The sequence below is a fragment of the Neoarius graeffei genome, chromosome 24 (assembly GCF_027579695.1).
Source record: "Neoarius graeffei isolate fNeoGra1 chromosome 24, fNeoGra1.pri, whole genome shotgun sequence".
In the NCBI taxonomy this organism is placed as follows: Eukaryota; Metazoa; Chordata; class Actinopteri; order Siluriformes; family Ariidae; genus Neoarius; species Neoarius graeffei.
Window position 1 is genome coordinate 47,784,879 of NC_083592.1, and position 27,696 is coordinate 47,812,574.

General features: G+C 40.4%; 1 protein-coding gene across 1 annotated transcript in view; it reads right to left on the reverse strand.

Annotated features, from left to right (window-relative positions):
- entpd2a.2 (ectonucleoside triphosphate diphosphohydrolase 2a, tandem duplicate 2) overlaps positions 1 to 20,292 on the reverse strand; it is a 37,178-nt gene extending 16,886 nt beyond the window's left edge. Inside the window, exons 1-4 of the mRNA XM_060907405.1 lie at positions 20,030 to 20,292; positions 4,177 to 4,294; positions 1,923 to 2,073; positions 1,624 to 1,783 (exon numbers count right to left, since the gene is read on the reverse strand). Coding sequence (XP_060763388.1) covers positions 1,624 to 1,783; positions 1,923 to 2,073; positions 4,177 to 4,294; positions 20,030 to 20,152 — 552 coding nt within the window. The 5' untranslated portion in view covers positions 20,153 to 20,292. The remainder of the gene's footprint in view (positions 1 to 1,623; positions 1,784 to 1,922; positions 2,074 to 4,176; positions 4,295 to 20,029) is intronic.
- Between the last annotated feature and the right edge of the window lie 7,404 nt (positions 20,293 to 27,696).

Consider the following 27,696-nt stretch of genomic DNA (forward strand, 5'->3'; position numbering starts at 1 on the left):
TATTATTCATTTATATTTCATGATTACATTTCATTTATCATTTATTGATTTCTTTCATTTATGATTATATTTCATTTATTATTATTATTATTATTATTATTATTATTATTATGCATTGACAACGATTATCAGAACTCGTTCTGCTTGGGGAAAGTTTAGAGAGCTGCTGCTATTGTTACCCTGCAAAGCTGTCTCACTTCATACTCGTGGTCAACTATACAGCAGTTGTGTGGGTAGCACCATGTTATACGGTTCTGAATGTTGGGCACTCCGAAGAGATGACCAAAAACGGCTTGAGCGTAATGAAAGAGCCATGCTTTTATGGATGTGCAATGTCAAAAGAGGAACACGAATTAGCACGTCTTCTCTTCTGAGGATGCTGAACCTCCGTCGCCTTGATGCTGTCCTCAGATGGAATCGTCTCCGCTGGTTTGGACACGTCCAACGCAGTAATTCTCGGATCAACAGATGCACTACCCTGTAAGCTGAAGGAGCGAACAACCGTGGCCAACCTCGAAAAACCTGGAAAGAATCTGTCTGTGCTGACTTGAAGCTATGGGATATCGCAGAGGAGGCAACTCAAGACCGTGCTGAATGGAGAGCTCTGCTGAAGACTGCTAGTCATACACACGTCTGACATGTCAACTGACTCAAAACGGATAGTGAGCGAGTGAGGGATTATTAGTATTACAGGGGCAGCCATGGCCTGAAGGTTAGAGAAGCAGCCTTGGGCCCAAAGGGTTGCTGGTTCGATTCCTGGGACCGATAGTAAAAATGTGAGGGGAGATAAGTGAATGAACAGCACTTACGGTACCCCTCCCTCTGTATCATGGCTGAAGTGCCCTTGAGCAAGGCATCTAACCCCCAACTGCTCCCTGAGCGCTGTAATATAGCTGCCCACTGCTCTGGGTGTGTGTGTTCACTGCTTCAGATGGGTTAAATGCAGAGGAGGAATTTGAGTGTGCATGTGACTAAATAAAGACTTCTTCTTATTATTATATAATTGTTTTTTTATGGCTTCCTGTTCTGTCCCAAATTAAGTATAAAATCCTACTACTCACCTTCAAAGCCCTCCATAACTTGCTCCTCCTTACATCCATGACCTTCTGACCCCTTACACTCCATCCTGCTCTCTCAGATCCTCTAGCCATAATCTCCTTGCTGCCCCCCGCACCAGACTCTCTACGCTGGGTGGCGGGTCCTTCAGTGCCATGGCCCCCAAGCTCTGGAATTCCCTCCCTCAACCCCTCCGTGACTGCTCTTTCCTTCCTTTCTTCAAGTAACATCTCAAAACCTTTCTGTTTCATGAACACTTCTCCTCCTCCACCACTGCATCAACTTACCACTCTTCACCAACGTTTTTATTTGTGTGTGTGTGTGTTCTGTTTTCTTTGTTTTGTTTTCTTGACCTATGAAAAGTGACCTTGAGTTTGAGAAAGGCGCTATATAAATGTAACTTCTTCTTCTTCTTCTTCTTCTTCTCCTTATTATTATTATTTCTTTGAGAAGGACTGTGAGCTGCATTTCATGTATGAAGCTTTAAAAATAAAGCCAGAGAAATAAAGATGCTGTGAAGGCAATGATGGTGATGGCGATGAAGATGATGCCAGTTATTATTATTACCTTGATAAAGTTCTCTAACAGGTAGTTGACAGTGACCCAGCCATATGCTCCTTCCTCTTGCCCTGTCAGTATGGTGGCCCCTTTGAACTGAAACGGATAGCTCTTCAACTTCTCTTCTACTTCCTTCAAAATAGCATTCGACTCTTTGGGACGAGATATGCTACAGAGTACAACAGACACAATCATTCATCTTTGACTGGTGCACCATGTTGAAATAATCTGAAATGATGTTCCAAGGAATATGAAGCATTTATTTCCTTGATAATTCCTGACTAGATCCTCTAGAATGGATGACTCACTTCAGTAGTCTCATGCCAGCTGTGGCTCCAAGATACAAAGGCGTGACATGATGCCTTGTTTTGGGAATGTCCTGTTTTGCCTGCTCCATGCACATCTCCAGGCTACGAGCAGCTTCTCCTCTCTGACCAGCATAGCTCGATATACCTTTTCCTAGAAACAATAAATACATAAATAAATAACAATAAAAAAAACCCATCAACTTATTGCTTCATTTATATTTCATCATTAAATTGAGAACTTCCCCTTATAAAGAAGAAAGAAAGCCCTGATAAAAGGAACAGAGATTGGTTTTGATATGCCAGATGTTTCCTCAGATCATTCCTTAGCAACAATACATTGCATGGCATTTGTCATGGGGTAGTATCATCTCTGTGAACTCCTGTGATGGGGAACCCAAACTGAAAGTCTTCAGTGTCATGTCTTTTTGAGGATATTGCAAAGAAAATAAGGACCTTTGTACAGTGGTGCTTGAAAGTTTGTGAACCCTTTAGAATGTTCTGTATTTCTGCATAAATATGACCTAAAACATCATCAGATTTTCACACAAGTAATAAGAGACAAAAATATTATACTTAGTCATTTATTTATTGAGGAAAATGATCCAATATTACATATCTGTGAGTGGCAAAAGTATGTGAACCTTTGCTTTCAGTATCTGGTGTGACCCCCTTGCGCAGCAATAACTGCAACTAAACGTTTGCGGTAACTGTTGATCAGTCCTGCACAGTGGCTTGGAGGAATTTTAGCCCATTCCTCCGTACAGACCAGCTTCAACTCTGGGATGTTGGTGGGTTTCCTCACATGAACTGCTCGTTTCAGGTCCTTCCACAACATTTCGATTGGATTAAGGTCAGGACTTTGACTTGGCCATTCCAAAACTTTATTCTTCTTTAACCATTCTTTGGTAGAACAACTTGTGTGCTTAGGGTCGTTGTATTGCTGCATGACCCACCTTCTCTTGAGATTCAGGTCATGGACAGATGTCCTGACATTTTCCTTTAGAATTCGCTGGCATAATTCAGAATTCATTGTGGCATCAATGATGGCAAGCCGTCCTGGCCCAGATGCAGCAAAACAGGCCCAAACCATGATACTACCACCACCATGTTTCACAGATGGGATAAGGTTCTTATGCTGGAATGCAGTGTTTTCCTTTCTCCAAACATAACGCTTTTCATTTAAACCAAAAAGTTCTATTTTGGTCTCATCCGTCCACGAAACATTTTTCCAATAGTCTTCTGGCTTGTCTACGTGATCTTTAGCAAACTGCAGATGAGCAGCACTGTTCTTTTTGGAGAGCAGTGACTTTCTCCATGCAACCCTGCCATGCACACCATTGTTGTTTAGTGTTCTCCTGATGGTGGACTCATGAACATTAACATTAGCCAATGTGAGAGAGGCCTTCAGTTGCTTAGAAGTTACCCTGGGGTCCTTTGTGACCTCGCCAACTATTACACGCCTTCCTATTATTATAATATATACAATGAGATACGGGCAGCACGGTGGTGTAGTGGTTAGCGCTGTCGCCTCACAGCAAGAAGGTCCAGGTTCGAGCCCCGTGGCCGGCGAGGGCCTTTCTGTGCGGAGTTTGCATCTTCTCCCCGTGTCCGCGTGGGTTTCCTCCGGGTGCTCCGGTTTCCCCCACAGTCCAAAGACATGCAGGTTAGGTTAACTGGTGACTCTAAATTGACCGTAGGTGTGAATGTGAGTGTGAATGATTGTCTATGTCTGTGTGTCAGCCCTGCGATGACCTGGCGACTTGTCCGGGGTGTGCCCCGCCTTTCGCCCGTGGTCGGCTGGGATGGGCTCCAGCTTGCTTGCGACCCTGTAGAACAGGATAAAGCGGCTAGAGATAATGAGATGAGACAATGAGATACAATGTCCTCTCATATTTACTAAGAGACAGAGTCTTTGTGATGGTTTTGGTTCAGTCTTCTATCTGATTGTAGCCATAAACATTTTTATTTTTAAAGAAAAAAAGTGCACTCCCATAACTGAAATGAAATTTTTCCACACTGTCTGAATTTGATATCCTGCTCAATGCTTTCCTTTTGCTTTACGATCTCATGCTCATAAATTAGAGCGCAGCTGAAGCCATCATCATTTGCACTCAGATCACATCTCGCTTGATGTTTCATGAATTTGTTCGAACTTCAGTGTGTGCGCAAATCTGTGCGACTTTGATGAATATTGTGTCTGATACAGCTATGCATGCCCGTAAATACACACGTCCACACTCTTGCATTCACTTACCAAGCGCACGGCACTTGCTATGCTGGCTGACGATGCCAGTGCCGTTCTGTTTGTCTGCGGGCCATTTGTAGATAAACATAGCTGTATGGGAGGATCCAGCATCCAGGACGATACCATACTGCAAAACACATGCAAGGCCTCGATAAGGGATCAGTCAAACAAGTAAGCATAATCCACCCAGTCATTATGAAGATTTACTGCGAAGCAGTGCGAGGAAGAGATCATTATAGATCAATCAAAGCACGCACCACAAGAATAAAAAACAGTTTCTATCCCAAGTCTATCACCACACTGAACTCTGTTCTGAAGTCACACAATACAATCAATCAATAACATATCAATCTACCAACATTTAGTGCCATATTTATACTTATGTTATGGTTATACCGTAAGCTCATCCAGCCGACAGGTGATGAGTTTATCCCATCACGTGCTGTCCATCGTTTGTCCATCGTCGTCCAAATTTCACAAAAATCACTTCTTCTCTCTCAATTCTTCACCGATTTTTATTATTTTTGGCAGGAAGGTAGGTCTGCCTGGGGTGCATATAGCGTCCACCCGAATTTGCATGACGGCAGCCAATAATGAAAATATGGACTAATTAAGCCCTAATGAGCAGTAGCCACACAAATCACTTCTTCTCCCTCAATTCTTCACCAACTTTGATTCTTTCTGGCATGAAGGTAGGGGTACCTAGGGTGCATAGAACTTCTACCCAGATTTGCTTCATTATAATTATTAATGAAGTTATGGACTAATTAAGACTTAATGAGCAGCTCAGGGCGGCACGGTGGTGTAGTGGTTAGCGCTGTCGCCTCACAGCAAGAAGGTCCGGGTTCGAGCCCCATGGCCGGCGAGGGCCTTTCTGTGTGGAGTTTGCATGTTCTCCCCGTGTCCGCATGGGTTTCCTCCGGGTGCTCCGGTTTCCCCCACAGTCCAAAGACATGCAGGTTAGGTTAACTGGTGACTCTAAACTGACCGTAGGTGTGAGTGTGAATGGTTGTCTGTGTCTATGTGTCAGCCCTGTGATGACCTGGCGACTTGTCCAGGGTGTACCCCGCCTTTCACCCGTAGTCAGCTGGGATAGGCTCCAGCTTGCCTGCGACCCTGTAGAACAGGGTAAAGCGGCTAGAGATAACGAGATGCGATGAGATGAGCAGCTCAACAAAAATCGCTTCTTCTTGGTTAATGCCTTGCCGTTTTGGATTCTTTCTGTCAAATAGGTCGGTATTCCTAGGCTGTATATAACTCATATTGCTTGTATATAGTGTATATATCTTGCAACATTTATTGCGCAAGGTGGTCCACTTTAGATCGTTCCTTCTGGACTAGACGGGGCCGGAGTGAGCTACACCGTCATTGACGGTCTCATTTATCTATTTATCTATTACCAAGTGCAAAATCCTTCACAAGGGCTCAGTTTCATTTTCTTCAAGCATATGCTATGTGAATGTCTGTACATTTGTAAGTCTTTCATGTTGCAAATTTTGTCTTTGTAAATTTGTGAACCCTTTTGTCTGGGCATGTTTCATGTTTGTCAATCTTGAATCTTTTATGCATATAATCTGTAGTTGGTTGAAGAGATCAACTGGACTTGCTTGAAGATTCTTGAAAACGTTTCACCTCTCATCCTAAAGGCTTCCTCAGTTCTGTCTGACTAATAGGGAGTATCCAGTATTCATCCTCTCATGGATCATCATAGAATCCGAATCAGAATGCTGACGGCTGCATTGTAGGTGGTTGATAAAAGATGTCATAGACCCCCACCTCTGTTCAATGATGGTCGTTCCAGGTTGACAAAAATGAACGATCCTCTCTGGCTAAGATGTCTGCCAGTTTTCTGGAAGTCCTCTCATACTCCCGCACCAGGTTTTGTCAACCTGGAACGACCATCACTGAACAGAGGTGGGGGTCTATGACGTCTTTTATCAGCCACCTACAATGCAGCCATCAGCATTCTGATTCGGATTCTATGATGATCCATGAGAGGATGAATACTGGATACTCCCTATTAGTCAGACAGAACTGAGGAAGCCTTTAGGATGAGAGGTGAAACGTTTTCAAGAATCTTCAAGCAAGTCCAGTTGCTCTCTTCAACCAACCACAGATTACTATGTACTGTACCTGGATGACTGAGATTCTTCACAGATATGTTTTATGCATATAGTACCAGAGGACCGTTTTGTAAGGCAGTGCACTGAATTTCGTTGTGTGTCTAACACATTTGGACACGTGTCCGAAATTGCTCCCTACTCACTATATAGGGCACTATATAGTGAGGACGCCATTTTGTAGTGCTGTCTGAACATATAGTGAGGATTATTACACCCTGTATAGTGCACTCAAAGCATCCCACAATGCATCACGAAAAGTAGTGTACAACTGATGGTCACTAACCAAAGCAATATATCCCATCATGCATTGCGGTTGCGCTGAAAGAAATCAAATTAAAAGTCTCAAATATGATTTAATAAAAGGCAGCGGCAAAGAAGAAAGAAAGTATTCAGCCTTGATTTAAAAGAACTGAAAGCTGCAGGTACTTTGGATTGATTAATGTGGGAAATACGCTCAGTATAATATGGATTTATCACAAAAATACATGCATGTGTTTATTATTTTGAAACCCACCCGGCCGACTGATATGGCATGTTTTAATTATGCGACAATAATGACGTAAATACCAGCGCGAAGGACTAGTGTCCGAAAGCGTTTTTTTTTTTCATTTTACCAATGAGCTCACTATATAGTCCTCTATATAGTAATTCCCTATATAGTGAGTAAGGAGTAGTGAACGAGTCAGCGATTTTGGACACAGGCAATGACAATAAAGCAATCTTGCATCTTGAAAGCCAATCTGGACAGTTTATAACACTCAGACAGGCATGGAAGAAGGTCATTGTTCGTTTTTATTTTGGAAAAAAAAACCACGTTGGCACAGGGCCTTTTCCTCCAAGCTGTGGCATGATCAGGTGTACAAGACAATACATGCAACGAGGGCAGCGTTCCCACGTCAAACCTGTGCTCCACCCTTCAGCTGAGTGTGTACAGTTTCGCTCTGGCTGCTGTGTATTCACCAAGTTCCTGTGTTCACTTGCTCAGGTGCGTTCACCATACAAAAGTGAGGACAGCGAAGACAAGAGCTTTAACCTCATCACCAAACCACAACGTTCCTCAGTCAAAATAAGTTTAAAAATGGTAAAAGTTTCAATGTGTGCCATTTTGTTAGGAAACAGCAAAATGGACCAAATGGCGACAAGATTCATCATTTCATATTATACAGTGGTGCTTGAAAGTTTGTGAACCCGATAGAATTTTCTATATTTCTGCATAAATATGACCTAAAACATCATCAGATTTTCACACAAGTCCTAAAAGTAGATAAAGAGAACCCAGTTAAACAAATGAGACAAAAATATTATACTTGGCCATTTATTTATTGAGGAAAATGATGCAATATTACATATCTGTGAGTGGCAAAAGTATGTGAACCTCTAGGATTAGCAGTTAATTTGAAGGTGAAATTAGAGTCAGGTGTTTTCAATCAATGGGATGACAATCAGGTGTGAGTGGGCACCCTGTTTTATTTAAAGAACAGGGATCTATCAAAGTCTGATCTTCACAACACATGTTTCTGGAAGTGTATCATGGCACGAACAAAGGAGATTTCTGAGAACCTCAGATAAAGCGTTGTTGATGCTCATCAGGCTGGAAAAGGTTACAAAACCATCTCTAAAGAGTTTGGACTCCACCAATCCACAGTCAGACAGATTGTGTACAAATGGAGAAAATTCAAGACCATTGTTACCCTCCCCAGGAGTGGTCGACCAACAAAGATCACTCCAAGAGCAAGGCGTGCAATAGTTGGCGAGGTCACAAAGGACCCCAGGGTAATTTCTAAGCAACTGAAGGCCTCTCTCACATTGGCTAATGTTAATGTTCATGAGTCCACCATCAGGGGAACACTAAACAACAATGGTGTGCATGGCAGGGTTGCAAGGAGAAAGCCACCGCTCTCCAAAAAGAACATTGCTGCTCGTCTGCAGTTTGCTAAAGATCACGTGGACAAGCCAGAAGGCTATTGGAAAAATGTTTTGTGGATGGATGAGACCAAAATAGAACTTTTTGGTTTAAATGAGAAGCGTTATGTTTGGAAAAAGGAAAACACTGCATTCCAGCATAAGAACCTTATCCCATCTGTGAAACATGGTGGTGATAGTATCATGGTTTGGGCCTGTTTTGCTGCATCTGGGCCAGGACGGCTTGCCATCATTGATGGAACAATGAATTCTGAATTATGCCAGCGAATTCTAATGGAAAATGTCAGGACATCTGTCCATGAACTGAATCTCAAGAGAAGGTGGGTCATGCAGCAATACAATGACCCTAAACACACAAGTCGTTCTACCAAAGAATGGTTAAAGAAGAATAAAGTTAATGTTTTGGAATGGCCAAGTCAAAGTCCTGACCTTAATCCAATGGAAATGTTGTGGAAGGACCTGAAGCGAGCAGTTCATGTGAGGAAACCCACCAACATCCCAGAGTTGAAGCTGTTCTGTACTGAGGAATGGGCTAAAATTCCTCCAAGCCGGTGTGCAGGACTGATCAACAGTTACCGGAAACGTTTAGTTGCAGTTATTGCTGCACAAAGGGGTCACACCAGATACTGAAAGCAAAGGTTCACATACTTTTGCCACTCACAGGTATGTAATATTGGATCATTTTCCTCAATAAATAAATGATCAAGTATAATACTTTTGCCTCATTTTTTTAAACTGGGTTCTTTTTATCTACTTTTATGACTTGAGTGAAAATCTGATGATGTTTTTGGTCATATTTATGCAGAAATATAGAAAATTCTAAATGGTTCACAAACTTTCAAGAACCACTGTATATATACAGTATATAAAATATAAAATTAATTTATCCTCAGTCACCACGTTATCACCGACAGGGTGGTGCGTGAATCCAGAGCTTATCTACACATCAAGTGGGAATACACCCTCAGAGGGATGCCTTTCTCTCATATTTACGCAATCCTTCACACTTAGTGGCAATTTTCTTGCACAGCCAATCCATATATCAGCACAGTTCTGCAAAGTTGGGGCTGGAAGTGCACAAGAAAATCTCTTTCATGTTTCTTTAGCTGAAAGTGTTATAGCTACAGGCAAACCCTGATGAGATACGACATCACGGATTTAGGTGTCACAAAACAACTTGCACCACTCCCTCCTGCTGACCTTGTTACTGAAACTACTTTAATTTGATGCTGTGTCCTTTTATAAAGGTAATAAACGCAGCAGGATTAATAGTTTGGAGCTCACGTTGTATTAGTTCATTCATTCAACGCTGCAGAAGCTGTGATTTTACACACGCCAGAGCCAGAGGCAACACATTCCTTCTGCTCAGTAAGCAGAATATCAAGGTTGTTGTTTTTTTTCTTTTCAAATGAATAGATGAAAGAATGTTGTAATAACAGGCTGGTCGCGATATTCGTTTAATTATCTGCATTCATGCAACCACTTCAGCTTAAATTGAAGGAAATATAGTATGTATTTCTGGGTGTGTTTTAAATAAATATTACACTCACTTTGTCCAATAGTGAATGTTAGACTGATCATATGTCCAGTGCCTGAAGATGTATCACACACATTCTGTAATTTATATTGCCTTGTTAGGTTGTGGGTCTCTTTATATTCCTTGACACTTTTAATATGATGATCTTCCATATACAACAGAGCTCTTTTGATAAACATGAAGAAATTAATATTAAAGCTAGACGGCCTTTCAGGTTTTTCAAGTGTAGGTCATAAAAAGAATTTTCCCCGACACTTGATTATTTTTCTTTAGTGGACCGAAAGCTACTGAATTCGAATCACAGACTTCCAATTTTATTAGTTTTTTTTTTTTTTAAATAGAACAATTAATGAATTTAGGGCCACGTGGCCCTAAATTCTCTGCTATTTTTTCCTGCTTCACCATGACCCAATTCAAGATACTACATCATGCATCACGTGGTGGGCTTTCCCCGTTCGCGCAAGGCATTGTGGGATACAAATTTGAAACAGGAGAGAAAAATGGAGGACGTGAGTGTGCGAATGAAACGTGAAAAGCTGACTACAGTAACGGAAAGCGAGAAGAAAAGACGTTATGTTATACACGAAGGAAAGGAAACTAATAAATATCGGCGGTCAGCGAGCACCTCGGTGTGATCAGCTGTTCGTTTAGCGACAGAATGATGGAACTGTCAGTGCACGCTCAAAGGGAAACCTGTAGATGGTACACTGAAAAAAGTGAAACAAAGCTGTTGTTCATTTCATGTATTTGTTTTCATTCCAGTGAATAAAAAAAATAGTTTTCTCCCATATTCAAAAGTTGTTTAAATGAATTTAAAATATTCAGGTTTAACAAAGATTATTTACATTAAGTAATAAAACCAATGTATTTGGGGGCGCCGTGGCTTAGTCGACTAAGGCGCCATACCATAGACCCAGGTTCGATTCTGACCTGAGGTTATTTCCTGATCCCTCCCCATCTCTCTCTCCAGCTCATTTCCTGTCTCTACACTGTCTTATCCAATAAAGGTGAAAAAAGCACCCAAAAAAATCTTTAAAAAAAACAACAACAATGTATTTATTTTAATTTAGGAAAATCTGAAAAAATTGCTTTGGTTCAACCATCAGAAATTGGTTTACATGAAGTTAAATATTTCAGGTCAAATCAAATGAATTATTTATATTGTATAACACTACAATATTAGGTGTGATCGATTACCTCAATTTTTTTAATTTGAGCCAATGTTTAATTTTTTTCAGTGTAGTAATGAAACACTGTGGATGCCAGCTGTTGTAAAACCCAAAAGAAGAAGAAGGTAAACCTGCACGTGCACACACACACGGACTTCCTCTGTCTGCTTGACTGCGTGAAGCGAGCGATTTCATGCACATTATTTGCTTTAATCCCCTCAAATTAAATAACTTCCCAGCTACAGAATGGCCTGAGATTTTGTGAGATATTACAGAAATAAACATATATCACAATGACCACATTTCAGAGGGAACTAAATTTCACCGATTTTATGAAATCGAAAGGCCATCTAGCTTTAATGAGGGATGTGGCATTACATTACATTACAGTCATTTAACAGCCGATCTTATCCAGAGCGGAAATGCTCATCTCTCTCAAAAGGGAACCATTAGAACACAGGATGGCAGTTCAGAGATTGACACTCATCTACAAATCAATGAATAAGCTAATTGTCCTGGACACAGACTCATATCAAATGAATCCATCTACACAAGGAGCATCAACAAGGAAAAATACAGCCAACTCATTTGACAAAACTTCAGCTAATCGGGATTGTTACAAATATTCACTATTCCCGAGGACATCTGCACAATGGAATTGCCTGCCAGCAAATGTTCGAGATGTTCCCACTGGAGACGCCTTTAAATCCAGACTGCAGATAGTTGATCCGGGTAACGTCATCCAAAAATCCCTGCTCAAAAATTAATATCTTGTTCAGTCGACTTGTGCCTGCATCCCATCTGTGGAGTTTATGCAGTAGCCCACCAGAACCAGAACCAGAGCCATGTACAACAAGTGCAAAAGTACAACAAGTGCTGAACTTCAAGACAAGAAAGTTCTAGAAGCCTAATGAATACATAAAAAAATAACATTTAGTGTAATGTTGAAGTACCAACAATCAGCAAACAGCCAAAGAAAACAAGCTAAACGTACAAATGAGCTGACAAAGTACAACTAAATGACGCCATATTGGATTTAGTGTTTTTGAAAGATCTTTAACTTCCACCAAGTGTTACAAAGTCATATTCAGCGTGGTCACCCTGATCCTTTCAACTTTCTTGCCTTTTTAATGTAAAGTTTAAAGTCAACAAGCCCGTCAATGACGGCATAGCTCACTCTGGCCCCGTCTAGTCCAGAAGGAACAATCTAAAGTGGGCCACCTTGCACAATAAATGTTGCAAGCTATATACACTACGGTATATACACGCTATATACAAGAATCTATATCACTTCTTCTCTCTCAATTCTTCACCGATTTTTATTCTTTTTGGCAAGAAGGTAGGTCTGCCTGGGGTGCATATAGCTGCTATCCAAATTTGCATAATTGCAATTAATAATGAAGATATGGAGCGATTAAGCCCTAATGAGCAGTTTCCACACAAATCACTTCTTCTCCGTCAGTTCTTCACTGATTTTGATTCTTTCTGGCATGAAGGTAGGGGTATCTAGGGTGCATATAACTTCTACCCAGATTTGCTTCATTACAATTATTAATGAAGTTATGGACTAATTAAGCCTTAATGAGCAGCTCAACATAAATCGCTTCTTCTCGGTCAATTCTTCACCATTTTGGATTCTTTCTGGAAAATAGGTCGGTATTCCTAGGGTGGATATAGCTTCAGTATATAGCGTGTATATAGCTTGCAACATTTATTGCACAAAGTGGCCCACTTTAGATCGTTCATTCTGGACTAGACGGGGCCAGAGTGAGCTACACCATCATTGACGGTCTTGTTACCACTACGTTCTGTTTATTTAGGATTGGCAGTTGCAGGAGACATCAACCTCAGTGAGACAGGAGGAAGTTGCCAATAATGTTGCACAGCTGAGCAGACAAATAAAATTAGGTTTATGATCTGCCCGCCCTAATCTTTTAGTTACAATTTTTTTTCTTGTAAAGAGAAAAGGAAGAATACCATTGGTTGTTTTGAGTACTAAGGTAGCTGGGTCAGGTGGAGTAGTTATTTGTAAACACCTCGCCCAGGACGGAGTCCACCAGGGGGCGAGGTATTGTTTTCGGTCGGGTTTCTTTGTTTTTTGTTAACGATATTACGGGAAAACGGCTGGATCAGTCTTCATGAAACTTTCAGGATAGATGGGCATTGGTCTCAAATAGAACCTCCAACATTTTGAGGGTCATCTGATCCAGGTCACCAAAAAGGTCAAAATCATTTTTGTTGTGGCTACTGACGCATATAGAGGCGCTAGCTACTATGTCATCGTGCTGTAAGAATGTAAGAGTGTAACAGTCGCACACTGCGCATGTGCATACATGTGTTCTGATTAAAATGGCCGGTGAGTGTATACAATTCGGTTCACCATTTGAAATAAATGGACTAAAGAAATCGCTTTCAGACATGTTTATGCTTACAGATGGAAAGTGCGTTCCACTGAGCTCTAGCGCCGGGCCATTTCCGGGAAATAAGAGTTTGGGTCATGGCGACAGCGTGTGTATGTCAGCCTCGGTTCGGAGGTTTCAGTTTCGAAAACTGTAAGAGGTAAGAGTAGAATAATATAAAGTATAGACACTTGGTATATTTTACTTCGGTGATTTTTAAATTGTTCATTTTTGGATTGCGCTTCATTTTTGTGGCTACTGCCTCAAAATACACTACCGCTCAAAAGTACATTACTGTAAATAATGCTATGGGTATTATTCAGGTCCTTGTATCTTTTCGAATCCGTTTTCGAATCATTTCACTCTCTCCTTCATCACCTTCTCAAAAAAAAAAGAAAGGAAAAAAAACCCAAAACATTTTGCTGAAGTGATCTGGATCTGTTAAACCAACAAAACTGTGCATCAGTTTATTTTTTTTCTCTGGTTTTTTCTGTGTAATTTTTTTTCCACGCGCTCCAATGTTTCTTAACAAAAAATCAAGCGATTGAATCTTTTCAGAAAGTGCAAAATGTAGCACATTTATTTTATTTTACGTATTTATTTATTTATTTTTACAAAAAAAGCTTTGAGACTCAATGAACAAATGACTGAGACCCAAGGAGGAAAAAAAACCCAAAAAAACAAGTGGTGTAAATGTAATAATGCAGCTATTATTACAGGATGTTTTGAGCGAAAGGTTTTAGGACGTACATTACCGTTCAAAAGTTTGGGGTCACCCAGACAATTTTGTGTTTTCCATGAAAAGTCACACTTTTATTTACCACCATAAGTTGTAAAATGAATAGAAAATATAGTCGAGACATTTTTCTGGCCATTTTGAGCATTTAATCGACCCCACAAATGTGCTGCTCCAGAAACTCAATCTGCTCAAAGGAAGGTCAGTTTTATAGCTTCTCTAAAGAGCTCAACTGTTTTCAGCTGTGCTAACATGATTGTACAAGGGTTTTCTAATCATCCATTAGCCTTCTGAGGCAATGAGCAAACACATTGTACCATTAGAACACTGGAGTGAGAGTTGCTGGAAATGGGCCTCTATACACCTATGGAGATATTGCACCAAAAACCAGACATTTGCAGCTAGAATAGTCATTTACCACATTAGCAATGTATAGAGTGGATTTCTGATTAGTTTAAAGTGATCTTCATTGAAAAGAACAGTGCTTTTCTTTCAAAAATAAGGACATTTCAAAGTGACCCCAAACTTTTGAACGGTACCCTTACGAAAATTAACCATGGTTTTACTATGAAAACTAACTATGGTTTTACCATGGTTTATAGTTATTCATGGTTTTCATGTTTTTTTGGGTAACCATGAAAACCATGGTGCATTTTACCTCAATGTTCACTTAAATTTTTAGGTTCTAAGTAAATATTAATGTATCTGGGCTGTTAATCGAGATCCTTCTCTACAGCATTGACTGTTGGACGAAAGCATGGTAATACTACAGTTAGTGCATCCTTTTAAAAACCATACTATCCCTTTTTAAACTAATTTCGTAGTTACTATGACCTATTACACATACAACTATGATGCTACCACAGCTACTGCAGTACTATGGATAAACCACAGTAATGCTATGGTTGGTTCATAGTACTTAGAATCACCATGAAATACCATAGTAGATCCATGGTTACTACCATGGATAAACCATAGTAATACTATGGTTGGTTCATAGTACTTAGAATCACCATGAAATACCATAGTAGAACCATGGTTACTACCATGGATGAACCATAGTAATACTATGGTTGGTTCATAGTACTTAGAATCACCATGAGATACCATGGTAGAATCATGGTTACTACATAAAAACCATGGTAAAACCATAGTAAACCATGGTAGATTTTCGTAAGGGTAGTGTATATATGCAATATTTACTGTATGGACATGGTATCACCTATTTTTTTTTCATGATATCTTCCTTCATATTCATCATAAGTGCTACCAGGCAAGGTTTGTTTTGCCTGGCAACACTTGTTTTCAATGTTAACATCAAGGACTGGTTGCAAAGTCATTTGGTCAGGAAGTTCAACTTGAAACTATTGCCTCATTTTGTGTTCATGTTTTCAACTTCCATTTTTGTAAATGCAATCTGATGTTTCCAATATCCCTTTTTGTACATTTTTGTGGGTATATTTTTTTATTTTTAAAAAATCCCATACAATAAAACATATATACATAAAAATCATTTAGGTCTCATGCGAGAAGTTAATTATGATTTGAGTTGTTTTTTTTTTAACTTCAGGGGAAATTACTCACCTTCCTCTCCCAGACACCCTCCACCTCTCCCCACCTCCACCGCCACCTCCACCTCCACCACACCCACACACACTTAAAAAGGATGACTTGCCTCTGGTTTGTACTCCAATTGAATGTCTTTCTTAGCATGATTGGATAAACCTGTTTTAGTGTTTACTACAAGAATTACTGGAATGTGTAATCTTTAAGAACCTACTCAGCTGAGGGTTTTGTTTTTTAAGATTACTTTTGGAGGGGATGAAAGTCTTAATGAATGTTGTCAGAATTCCCTCTCCCCTTTTATTCGTGTCCTGATTAGATTTCTCCACAATGCCTTCCACTGTGAAATCAATCATAATGCTAGCCTAATAATAATGGAAATAGGAAAGTCACTGGAATAGATATATAAATTGACATCCATTGTTGTTCATTCTGCAGCTAAACATCTAGGGAAGCATCAATGACTCCTCATATCTTCATGACTCAACCTACATTATAATCAACAATGCTGTCAACAGGGCATACAGTACTTTGAAAATGACTTCTGTGTAAATCCATTATCTGTAGCTGCTTATCTTGTGCAGGGTTGCGGGCAAACTGGAGCCTATCCCAGCTGACTACGGGCGAAAGGCGGGGTACACCCTGGACAAGTCGCCATTTCATCACAGGGCTGACACATAGACACAAACCACCATTCATACTCACATTCACACCTACGGTCAATTTAGAGTCACCGATTAGCCTAACCTGCATGTCTTTGGACTGTGGGGGAAACCGGAGCACCCGGAGGAAACCCATGCGGACAGGGGGAGAACATGCACACAGAAAGGCCCTCATCGGCTGCTGGGCTCGAACCCAGAACCTTCTTGCTGTGAGGCGACAGTGCTAACCACTACACCACCGTGCTGCCAGTTGACATCAGATGAGATGTGGGGTACAGCCTGGACAGGTGACCAACCTAATGGGACTAACACACTCAGATTCACTCTCACTATGGGCAATTTAGAGTAGCTGGTTGACCTAATCCGCATGTTTTTGGACTGTGAAAGGAAACCGGCAGCCCTGGAGGAAACCCATCCCACGCAGGCGCATGAAGAACATGCAAACGCTATACAAAAAGGCTCTTGTAAACCAGCAGCTTCAAACCCCGAACCTTCTTGCTGGAAGTGGTATTAATCACTGCACCACCGTGCCACCCTTCTGCGCAGTTCGTTTGAATTTCGTCGTCAGATGTCCAGTGAATATCTCATCTCATCTCATTATCTCTAGCCGCTTTATCCTGTTCTACAGGGTCGCAGGCAAGCTGGAGCCTATCCCAGCTGACTACGGGCGAAAGGCGGGGTACACCCTGGACAAGTCGCCAGGTCATCACAGGGCTGGCACATAGACACAGACAACCATTCACACTCACATTCACACCTACGCTCAATTTAGAGTCACCAGTTAACCTAACCTGCATGTCTTTGGACTGTGGGGGAAACCGGAGCACCCGGAGGAAACCCACGCGGACACGGGGAGAACATGCAAACTCCGCACAGAAAGGCCCTCGCCGGCCACGGGGCTCGAACCCGGACCTTCTTGCAGTGAGGCGACAGCGCTAACCACTACACCACCGTGCCGCCGTCCAGTGAATATGTTAAGCAAATCTCAATCTCACGTTGACTGAATCTCTATTGCTCGACATAAGCGTAAGGTGTAGGATTATTTCAGTTATTTGGGATTCAGCCTGTAACTGGGACACAAGTTAGAGAGAACATCACATCACATCACTCTGATGAGTTTTTCTAGGATGTGAACTTGAATAAATTAGACATGATTTGAATACATTTCACAAATCTTTAGCAAGCATGCAAATCACACTTTGCCTTCAAGCAGACATACAGGCCGAAAGGGTCGTAAATAATGTTAAAGCAGAGTAACAGCTCAAGCATTGCAAAAATGTTCACTTCCGGCTAAAGGCTACATTGTAACCCGCATGCTGCCAAGTAGCCTCTTAGATCTCATAAAATATCATGCCTCTGTCGTGTGTGTACAGTTTAGTGCAGTTGTTTGTATGAGATAGAGAGCAGTTTGACTCAATTCATATCTGACAAGCCGCACCGATACCAGGAAGCAACGCCGAAGAGCTACTATTGCGCGTGTATACCAGGTCTTACGGTACCATGATTAAACAGTAAAATAAACAGGAATTACACTATTATTCACTAAGCTTGTGTTTTTACACTCTGAAGCAATACAAATAACACTATTTATAGGCTGGGTTTATATATATATATATATATATATATATATATATATATATATATATATATATATATATATATATATACACTACTGTTCAAAAGTTTGGGGTCACCCAGACAATTTTGTGTTTTCCATGAAAAGTCACACTTTTATTTACCACCATAAGTTGTAAAATTTAGTAGAAAATATAGTCAAGACATTTTTCTGGCCATTTTGAGCATTTAATCGACCCCACAAATGTGATGCTCCAGAAACTCAATCTGCTCAAAGGAAGGTCAGTTTTATAGCTTCTCTAAAGAGCTCAACTGTTTTCAGCTGTGCTAACATGATTGTACAAGGGTTTTCTAATCATCCATTAGCCTTCTGAGGCAATGAGCAAACACATTGTACCATTAGAACACTGGAGTGAGAGTTGCTGGAAATGGGCCTCTATACACCTATGGAGATATTGCACCAAAAACCAGACATTTGCAGCTAGAATAGTCATTTACCACATTAGCAATGTATAGAGTGGATTTCTGATTAGTTTAAAGTGATCTTCATTGAAAAGAACAGGGCTTTTCTTTCAAAAATAAGGACATTTCAAAGTGACCCCAAACTTTTGAACGGTAGTGTATATATAATATCTCATTATCTCTAGCCGCTTTATCCTGTCCTACAGGGTCGCAGGCAAGCTGGAGCCTATCCCAGCTGACTACGGGCGAAAGGCGGGGTACACCCTGGACAAGTCGCCAGGTCATCACAGGGCTGGCACATAGACACACAACCATTCACACTCACATTCACACCTACGGTCAATTTAGAGTCACCAGTTAACCTAACCTGCATGTCTTTGGACTGTGGGGGAAACCGGAGCACCCGGAGGAAACCCACGCGGACACGGGGAGAACATGCAAACTCCACACAGAAAGGCCCTCGCCGGCCACGGGGCTCGAACCCGGACCTTCTTGCTGTGAGGCGACAGCACCAACCACTACACCACCGTGCCGCCCTATAAATAATATTTGGTGAATACTGTAAATATGAATTCCCATGCAAGTAAACAGGCTCCAGTGCACAAGTATATAGAAGAGGAAGTATGTTAACGGAGGATGATGAGGGATAAATGTATAAATAGAATAGGGTTGATTGTTATATTAGAACTAACTTAGTATATGGTATATATGGTATATTTATGGGGATAGTTTATATATTCATATTTACAGGGATAGGTACAGTATGTAGTAGATATTTATTTTTGTAATTATATATTTATATAAATATTTATGAAGTGTATATATATGGTATGTAGTATATATTTATTTTTGTAATTATATAGATATTCATGAAGTGTGTATATGGTATATATTTTTATTGGTGTATTAATGTAGTTAGGATTTCGGGGTAGTTAAAAACGGGTGGGTAATTAAAAAAGTATTGTACTTCTTCCCACTCCTTTTGCGAACAATGTGCGGTGTTTTGTAATGTCTTAGCTCTTTATGTTATATAATTTATTTTTTTTTTGTTAATTTCTCGTTTTCTTTCTTTTGTATGTACAAATAGTTACATACATTTTTATATATATATATATATATATATATAATTTGTTCGAAAATAAAAATAAATTCATTCATTCATTCATTCATTCATTCATAATAAATGCTGAGCTATTTAGAGATACAAAATGTCATTTTAATGAGATATTAGTAGGTCTATTTAGTATTATTACACCCATAATGTGTACGAAAAATAAAGTTGTAGTAAATGCACAGCTTAATTCAGCTTGATTTCGAAGAAGTAAATTATAGGAGGTAAATTATAGTAAATGATAGTTTTGTAGTCATGTTGGAGTTAAAGTTACACTTTTGGAGTGTGGGATAGGCTATAATAATTCTTAAATGCAAAATAATAAATAATAATACATAATAATAAAGCTATTCCAGTGTTATTTCCCCCATGCTGGGTCATTTACCGTAAATACGCCTATATACGCGCATGGTAATTAATGAATGAATTACTAAACCAGACAGCTGGGTCTTCATTTGGGCTTGAAATGCGGCAACATGACATAAAAGCACATCACATTCATGCATAAGATTAAATAAGTGCTATAAATTTGTATTCGTGAGCACCAAAACCAGGAAGTGTGTTGCAGAAGGAGTTAGTGATAGTGAAGTAGAGGGATTTACCATATGCTGTGCAGGTTCCTTCATGTCCTTGGTGTTGATGGAGAGCAGAAGAATGCCAACAGTCGCCAGTAATAATATGGCAACTGGGACGATAATGCGACATGACTGCTTTGGGTTCCCCATGGTGTGTGTGTGTGTGTGTTGGTCCTCAGGAGCTTGTTCACCTGTTGCAGAGGTGGGCAGCAGTGCTGTGTGTGTGTGATCAGATCTGCTCAGTGTGAAAGAGAGAGAGTGAGAGAGAGAAAGAGTGAGTGAGTGCTCTCTATAAAAGTGGGCATGGCCCTTATGTGGCATGACACAACTCTCTAATGCAAGGCTGCAGATTAGAAGTGTCCTCACAAGCACAGTGCCTCAATCATGCACCACAAGAAAGAAAAAAACACATTAACAGGCATCAAAGACTCCAAGGGGTGTTTTCTTTTTCTATCTTTCTTTCTTTTTTTTCCTTTTCATGTTGTCTTTCATAATAGACTGGGAACAGGAAGAAAGAAAAATGGGTAAATATGGGACTTGGGAAAGAATTATGTGAATACAACCTGCATGAGACAAAACCTGACGATGAACATACTGAGTCATGGATTATTAAAAAGACACTGTTGTAAATCTCTTCATAGGTCTACAGAATCACTTAAAAGCTATTCAGGTATTATTCTCACTCCCCTGCCTCCTTGTTGACGTTTGGTTAGTTCAAGAGATGATTAAAAAGAAGAATCAATTGAGCTTGAATGCTTTGAGCAACATTTATGCTTACAAAACTCATTTCAGTCATCATTGTCTGTTGTTTTCTGCATCTACGCTGCTTCCTGGAAGTTAGAGCAGGTGTTTTATCACCACACTACGCCTGATGCATTGTAAACGTGTACGTGTATGTGGTTGAATGCACGGATAACCACAGTATGGAGTATTTGTCGTTGTTTTCCCATTCACACTCACACAAAAATGTTTTCTCAAAGCTTCATTGGAGAGTGGGGCAATTCCATGTAAATGTCAACCTCACCATGCAAAAATAAAGCAACATGTAATACATCAAAACCACTTCCAGAGATATCACTTAGGCCTGTATTTTACAGATGTGAATAAGTTGAACCGATTTGTAACCAACCTAATATGTCACTGTCAGTCTTTCTTTCTTATAATGTAAACCCCAAGCTAAAATCAACTTTGATCATGTACAATTCTATATTATTGCCACAAGCCACAGAAATGTATGCAAAAATCCACAAAACAGCAAAACAATAGCCATCCTAAATATTATTTAAGAACTTTGATAGTTTTAGCTGATATTTAGAGAGTTTTTCAAAGGGTTATGGTGGTTAAATTGCTGATTTTCTAAACATATGCCATGTCTATTTCAGACGCGTCACATCCGTAACGGAATTTCGTCACATCCATAACGCTGACTTTTCCTTCCGAAACTCTGCATGAAATACAAAATATTTTAAACAAAGATTTTTTTAATATTCACCTTGGACCCCTCTATCAAACGGATATCTCCATTTCGACATTAGGTTTACAATTTCACAGAGTTTGATAAAAATGTACAGTCACCCAAGAAAAGTGATACTTTTTCTGTCACATCCATAACGCATCTTTTATTGGCATTTTCTGGCATGTCCTAGATGTACTATGGGAATTGTTCTTGTTCTATCAGTTCTCCAGTATGGTACAGCCTTAAAATATGCAACACCTGTTTAAATACTGGGAGACAATAAAACATGCACTGGGTCATTTGTTGCCATTTTGAGTTCAAGTGTCACGTCCATAACGCTGGAATTGCTCAGTGGTGGCATGGCGGTGTAGTGGTTAGCGCTGTCACTTCACAGCAAGAAGGTTCTGGGTTCGAGCCCAGTGGCTGACTGGGGCCTTTCCGTGTGGAGTTTGTACGGTATGTTCTCCTTATGTTTGTGTGAGTTTCCTCTACAGTCCAAAGACATGTCGGTTAGGTTAACTGGTGTCTCTAAGTTGACCGTAGGTGTGAATGTGAGTGTGAATGGTTGTTTGTCTCTATGTGTCAGCCCTGTGATGACCTGGCGACTTGTCCAAGTTGGACCCCGCCTCTTGCCCATAGTCAATTGGGATAGACTCCAGCTTGCCCATGACCCTGCACTGGAGAGTTAAAGGGTTTTACTTTTAACTCTTTTTTTTTTTTTTAACTGTACATTTTAACTTGTTTCTGATTGTTTGGTTAAAACTTAAGTAAGGAATAAAACACTTCAGGGCATGCTGTTATAAGGAACTCATCAACAGTGTTGATTACTATACAATAACAAGTGTTCTTACACTACAACAGTTATAACACTGATAATTTGCCAGTGCCAAAGGTTAAAGAGTGACACTGTCTGTTAGATCTGTCTCTAGTTATATGTTTTGGAATATCTGTGCAAAGAAGTTAGCTTGGGTGGCACGGTGGTGTAGTGGTTAGCGCTGTCGCCTCACAGCAAGAAGGTCCGGGTTCGAGCCCCATGGCCGGCGAGGGCCTTTCTGTGTGGAGTTTGCATGTTCTCCCCGTGTCTGCATGGGTTCCCTCTGGGTGCTCCGGTTTCCCCCACAGTCCAAAGACATGCAGGTTAGGTTAACTGGTGACTCTAAATTGACCGTAGGTGAATGTGAGTGTGAATGGTTGTCTGTGTCTATGTGTCAGGCCTGTGATGACTTGGCGACTTGTCCAGGGTGTACCCCGCCTTTCGCCCGTAGTCAGCTGGGATAGGCTCCAGCTCGCCTGCGACCCTGTAGAACGGGATAAAGCGGCTAGAGATAATGAGATGAAGAAGTTAGCTCCTGTCAGCACTTATGGTGTAACAGCAAAAACCAGTCATTTCCTCACTAGCCTCTCGGTCTCTCTATGAGTTACTAAGCAAAAATGCAGCTTGTCATGATGTTACCAATTCCTAAGTTCTGAAGACATTCCAGAGTTGTAAAGCAAAAAATTACAACATCTTCACCTCTGACTGTTACAAAGCGCTGACACTGGAGACTCCTTCCAAAAACGCTAACCAAATGCTAATCTCATTCCAGAAAAAGTCACCATATGAACAATGACACATTTTCCAATCTGTTTATTGTAGTGTCTGCCATACAAATCATTATGCATGTTACTATTATATAATTGATAATGTATAACAAATAAGTGCATTAATATAAACCTATGAGTTGCCTTGCGGAAGGAATTACTGTACTATCAGAGCTGCTGTTCTAGAAAATTACACAAGGAGCAACAATATCTGACCATTCAGAACCAAGCACTGGCACCGAACAGAACTGGGGCATAGCAGCATTTAAAAGTTCTAGACTGGATTCATGTTGTACAAAGGTGAAATCAACCTTCAGCGCTCTTCAGTTTGTCCCTCTGGTGGAGGTGTTATAGGTTCTATGTAGAACCCTACATGTTGGGTTTCCAAGTGGAGTCCCTATAGTAAGCAAATGACCATTATCTATTGAAAGAGCCCTTGAGAACCCTTTCTTCTTTGAGTGAATATCATTTGGATCGAAGCATTAACCAAATAAATGAATGAATGAATGTAAATGTTGACAAAAGAGCAGCACTAAAATTTGAGAGGAGTGATATCATGAGAAACTGATATATTCCCTTCTTCTGTCAAAGTAATAAAGGCATTGTTTGGGTCATCTTTGAGATCCTTTTGGCGTGTGGGATGTGCTCATACTGTTGATACTGAATGTTGTACACATGATGTGGACCTCTGCGAAACAATTTATTCCCAAGTCTCGCCATGGCTTCAGTGGATAATTTCACCTGCTTACTGTAGATTTGTACCGATGACCTGCTGCTGTGATCATAACATCTGTTCTTTGTTCATCCCAGAACTTTTATTGATAATATACTCATACTGAACATCCTTCCAACACTCTTAGTACTGTTTGCCTTTACTCTTACATGCCAGTATACTGTAGTGATTTATCATCAGACTATTGGGTGTCACTCCAGAAGAGGATAGGTTTTATTTTGCATCTGGTTCCATGAAAGGTTTCATCTTCATGTCATCTCAGGGAGTTTTCCTCGCTGTTGCTTCTGGCTTGTTCAGTAGGGATCGAAATATAAATCTTCAGAATTCTATAAAGCTGCTTTGGTGCATCCTGAGAGACTAAAATCTCAAAACAGAAAATGTCTTTCTCGATCCATTTCAAAAGCATCTTTATGTCCTTTTGTTACACTCCATCGTCCTGGTCTTGGCATATTCCTGTGACCATGAAGCACTGATAGTTCCACAGCAGAAGCAGAACCATGACCAACAGAGCCAGCAGGACCAGAAAAACCACCAGGAGGCACTGTTTGTCCAGAGGAGAACCCAGACGTTTGCATAGCCAGAGCCCTGTTTTAAGTGGTGACTCAGAGGGAGGAGGTGGTAAAGTGTCAGAGATGTCTACAGCATGAGCTGAGCTCTGTGGCTTGTCCATGGTTTTCAGGTTTTCCATCTCACCTGCAGAGAAATCAAGAGATTATGTAGGCATATCAGGTGGAAATTCAAATTCAATCCAAATTGCTTGAAACTGCTTTCATTGAATTCAGAATTGAATGCTAAACAACATACTTTTTACAGAATTAAAATGTTTTTCCGTTCTTGAGATATTACAAATCAAAGATTGAAAAAACGACGTAATTTAAAAAAAAAAAAAAACTGCCGTAATATTCTGTATGAGGATCACATGGTCCAAAATGGGCCTCATTAACCAATGAGATCAAATGTTTTTTTCTTACTAACTTTTCTATTTTTCAAGATATTGACATGGAAATTGGCAGGCACATACATGGTTGTATACTGAATACAAAGGTTGAAAAATTAATAAAAACAAATTATGCAAATTAGTATTTTATTAGTATTAATTATGCTAATTAGGTAAACACATTAAATCTGAACACTCAAAAAAGTAATAAAACGTTATTTCTAATACCCTCTTTGTGCTCTGTACACCTTTGTATTTCTCAAAAATAGGGCCTACTCGTGTTTATATGAAAGAATATAAATGATAATATTCACAGCTTTCAAGATGAACCTCAAAAAAACTGCGTGAGCCACGTCCAGTAAACAATTCACATTAACTGAATTGAAATTGACACTCGCTATTTTCATCAAAACAACTACAGTTATATTCTAAAAGTTATTTATTTACAGGAACCAGTTTGATTTGAAAAAAAAATAAGTAGGTAAAGCGCTGAAAACTCACTTCAAAGTCTCCCATAAAGCATAACATCAAAACTAGGTGACGGAAAATTTTGCGAAATACTTCATCAGAAACAGTGAGAGCGAGAGAACATCCCTATACGAGTTATCTGATTGATATTCATGAGTAATCCAGTCAGAAACCCATCGAGAGAGAGAGAGAGAGAGAGAGAGAGAGCGAGCCTGACCGCTTTCCCGTGACTCAAAAATCACCGGCAGTTTCCCGACGTCCCGCGAGCAGAGAGTGAACTCTGTTGTACCAACTTCAACCTGCCGTTACTCCCAAAGAACTGAACAGATCTTAACAAGATAAATTTCTTTGGAAAGCAGAAATTATAAGCTTTTTAATGATAGTATTCACAATAGACAATATTCAAGAGTTAAGCAATGACAAATCTGGAAACTTTCATGAGCATCTGCATGCACCTTTTCCAGTTCAGTCTCTGATAATTTTTTTTAATGGCTTTTTTTTACTACTATAATTATTTTTAGGGAGATTATTTCAGTTTTGGGGCGGCACGGTGGTGAAGTGGTTACCGCTGTCGCCTCACAGCAAGAAGGTCCGGGTTCGAGCCCCGTAGCCGGCGAGGGCCTTTCTGTGCGGAGTTTGCATGTTCTCCCCGTGTCCGCGTGGGTTTCCTCCGGGTGCTCCGGTTTCCCCCACAGTCCAAAGACATGCAGGTTAGGTTAACTGGTGACTCTAAATTGACCGTAGGTGTGAATGTGAGTGTGAATGGTTGTCTGTGTCTATGTGTCAGGCCTGTGATGACCTGGCGACTTGTCCAGGGTGTACCCCGCCTTTCGCCCGTAGTCAGCTGGGATAGGCTCCAGCTCGCCTGCGACCCTGTAGAACAGGATAAAGCGGCTAGAGATAATGAGATGAGATTTCAGTTTTTCTGTTTTCTGTTATAACCTTTCTCTTTCATATATTTCTTCTGATATAGTCACAGTGTTCGTCCCAGATATCAAAGTCAGATTTTCAACAAAAACAGACAAGACAATGTGTCCAGGGTGTACCCCGCCTCTCATCCATAGTCAGCTGGGATAGGCTCCAGATTGCCTGTGACCCTGTAGAACAGGATAAGTGGCTACAGATAATGGATGGATGGACAGACAAGATAATGAGACAGATTTTTTTTTTTGCTCTTCCTATAGGGGTTCCATGCAAATGGCACACGCGTGTAAAAATGATCACACACTAGCTATCATTACTCACAGGTGAAATATCTGTCCAAAACCTCTGACCTGACGATTTGTACAGTTCACTGCTGTACATGTAGGCATTTTTCTTCTAATTTTTCTCACCAACTACATAAATAACTTGTCCAATTTTGTGTAACAGGCGCCACGGTGGTGTAGTGGTTAGCACTGTCGCCTCACAGCAAGAAGGTCCGGGTTCGAGCCCCGTGGCCGGCGAGGGCCTTTCTGTGTGGAGTTTGCATGTTCTCCCCGTGTCCGCGTGGGTTTCCTCCGGGTGCTCCGGTTTCCCCCACAGTCCAAAGACATCTGGTGACTCTAAATTGACCGTAGGTGTGAATGTGAGTGTGAATGGTTGTCTGTGTCTATGTGTCAGCCCTGTGATGACCTGGCGACTTGTCCAGGGTGTACCCCGCCTTTCGCCCGTAGTCAGCTGGGATAGGCTCCAGCTTGCCTGCGACCCTGTAGAACAGGATAAAGCGGCTAGAGATAATGAGATGAGATGAATTTTGTGTAGCTTCCAGTTGTCTAAATGATAGTTAAGCTCCACGGTGGGAGTGGTAAGATGGCGGCCAGCTGGCTTCACTCAGACGAGCCTATGGGCTCTCCAGATTTTATATAGAGCTCAATGATATGTACACATAAATTCTCTGCAACCAATTTGACAAAAACAGTGTGACGTATGCGCACGCCGCCATGTTGGATGATATACAAATCCAGAATGCAAGGACATGTACATCAGTAATATAATTTATTAACATATTTTAGTATTCTAATTATTCTTGTTTTTAATATTATTAACCCAACAATTCTTTACATTTCAAACAAAGATCTTTGACAAAATAGAGTCCAAACGCAGTCTAAAAGCATGCAATAAAAACATCACTAAGCAAGTAGTACTCTTATGCTAATTCTATTTTCTTTTCGTAGACAAAATAAAATCACTCCAATCAAAAGGAACAATCGATGGAGATAAATTACAAAAGACGCAGCATACTTTGGCAATCTTATCGAGTTAAATCAGCTTCCTTTTTTTTTTCTTAAGTTCCACCAATTCACAAGTCATATCTCTATTGCACTGTTCCATTTGAGATATTTGTAATCCAGTGAGTATTTAAAATTTCCACTTTTCAGCATTTTTTTTTCGGTTAATGCTTTTTGCATTTGTATACCTCAAGCACCATCAAAGGGGACCAAACTCAGACATTAAGATAACTAATGTGCTCATTATGTACGCCAACAGTCTACAGGTAAATAAAGTTAGTCAATATTTCACACAGCCATACCCAACTA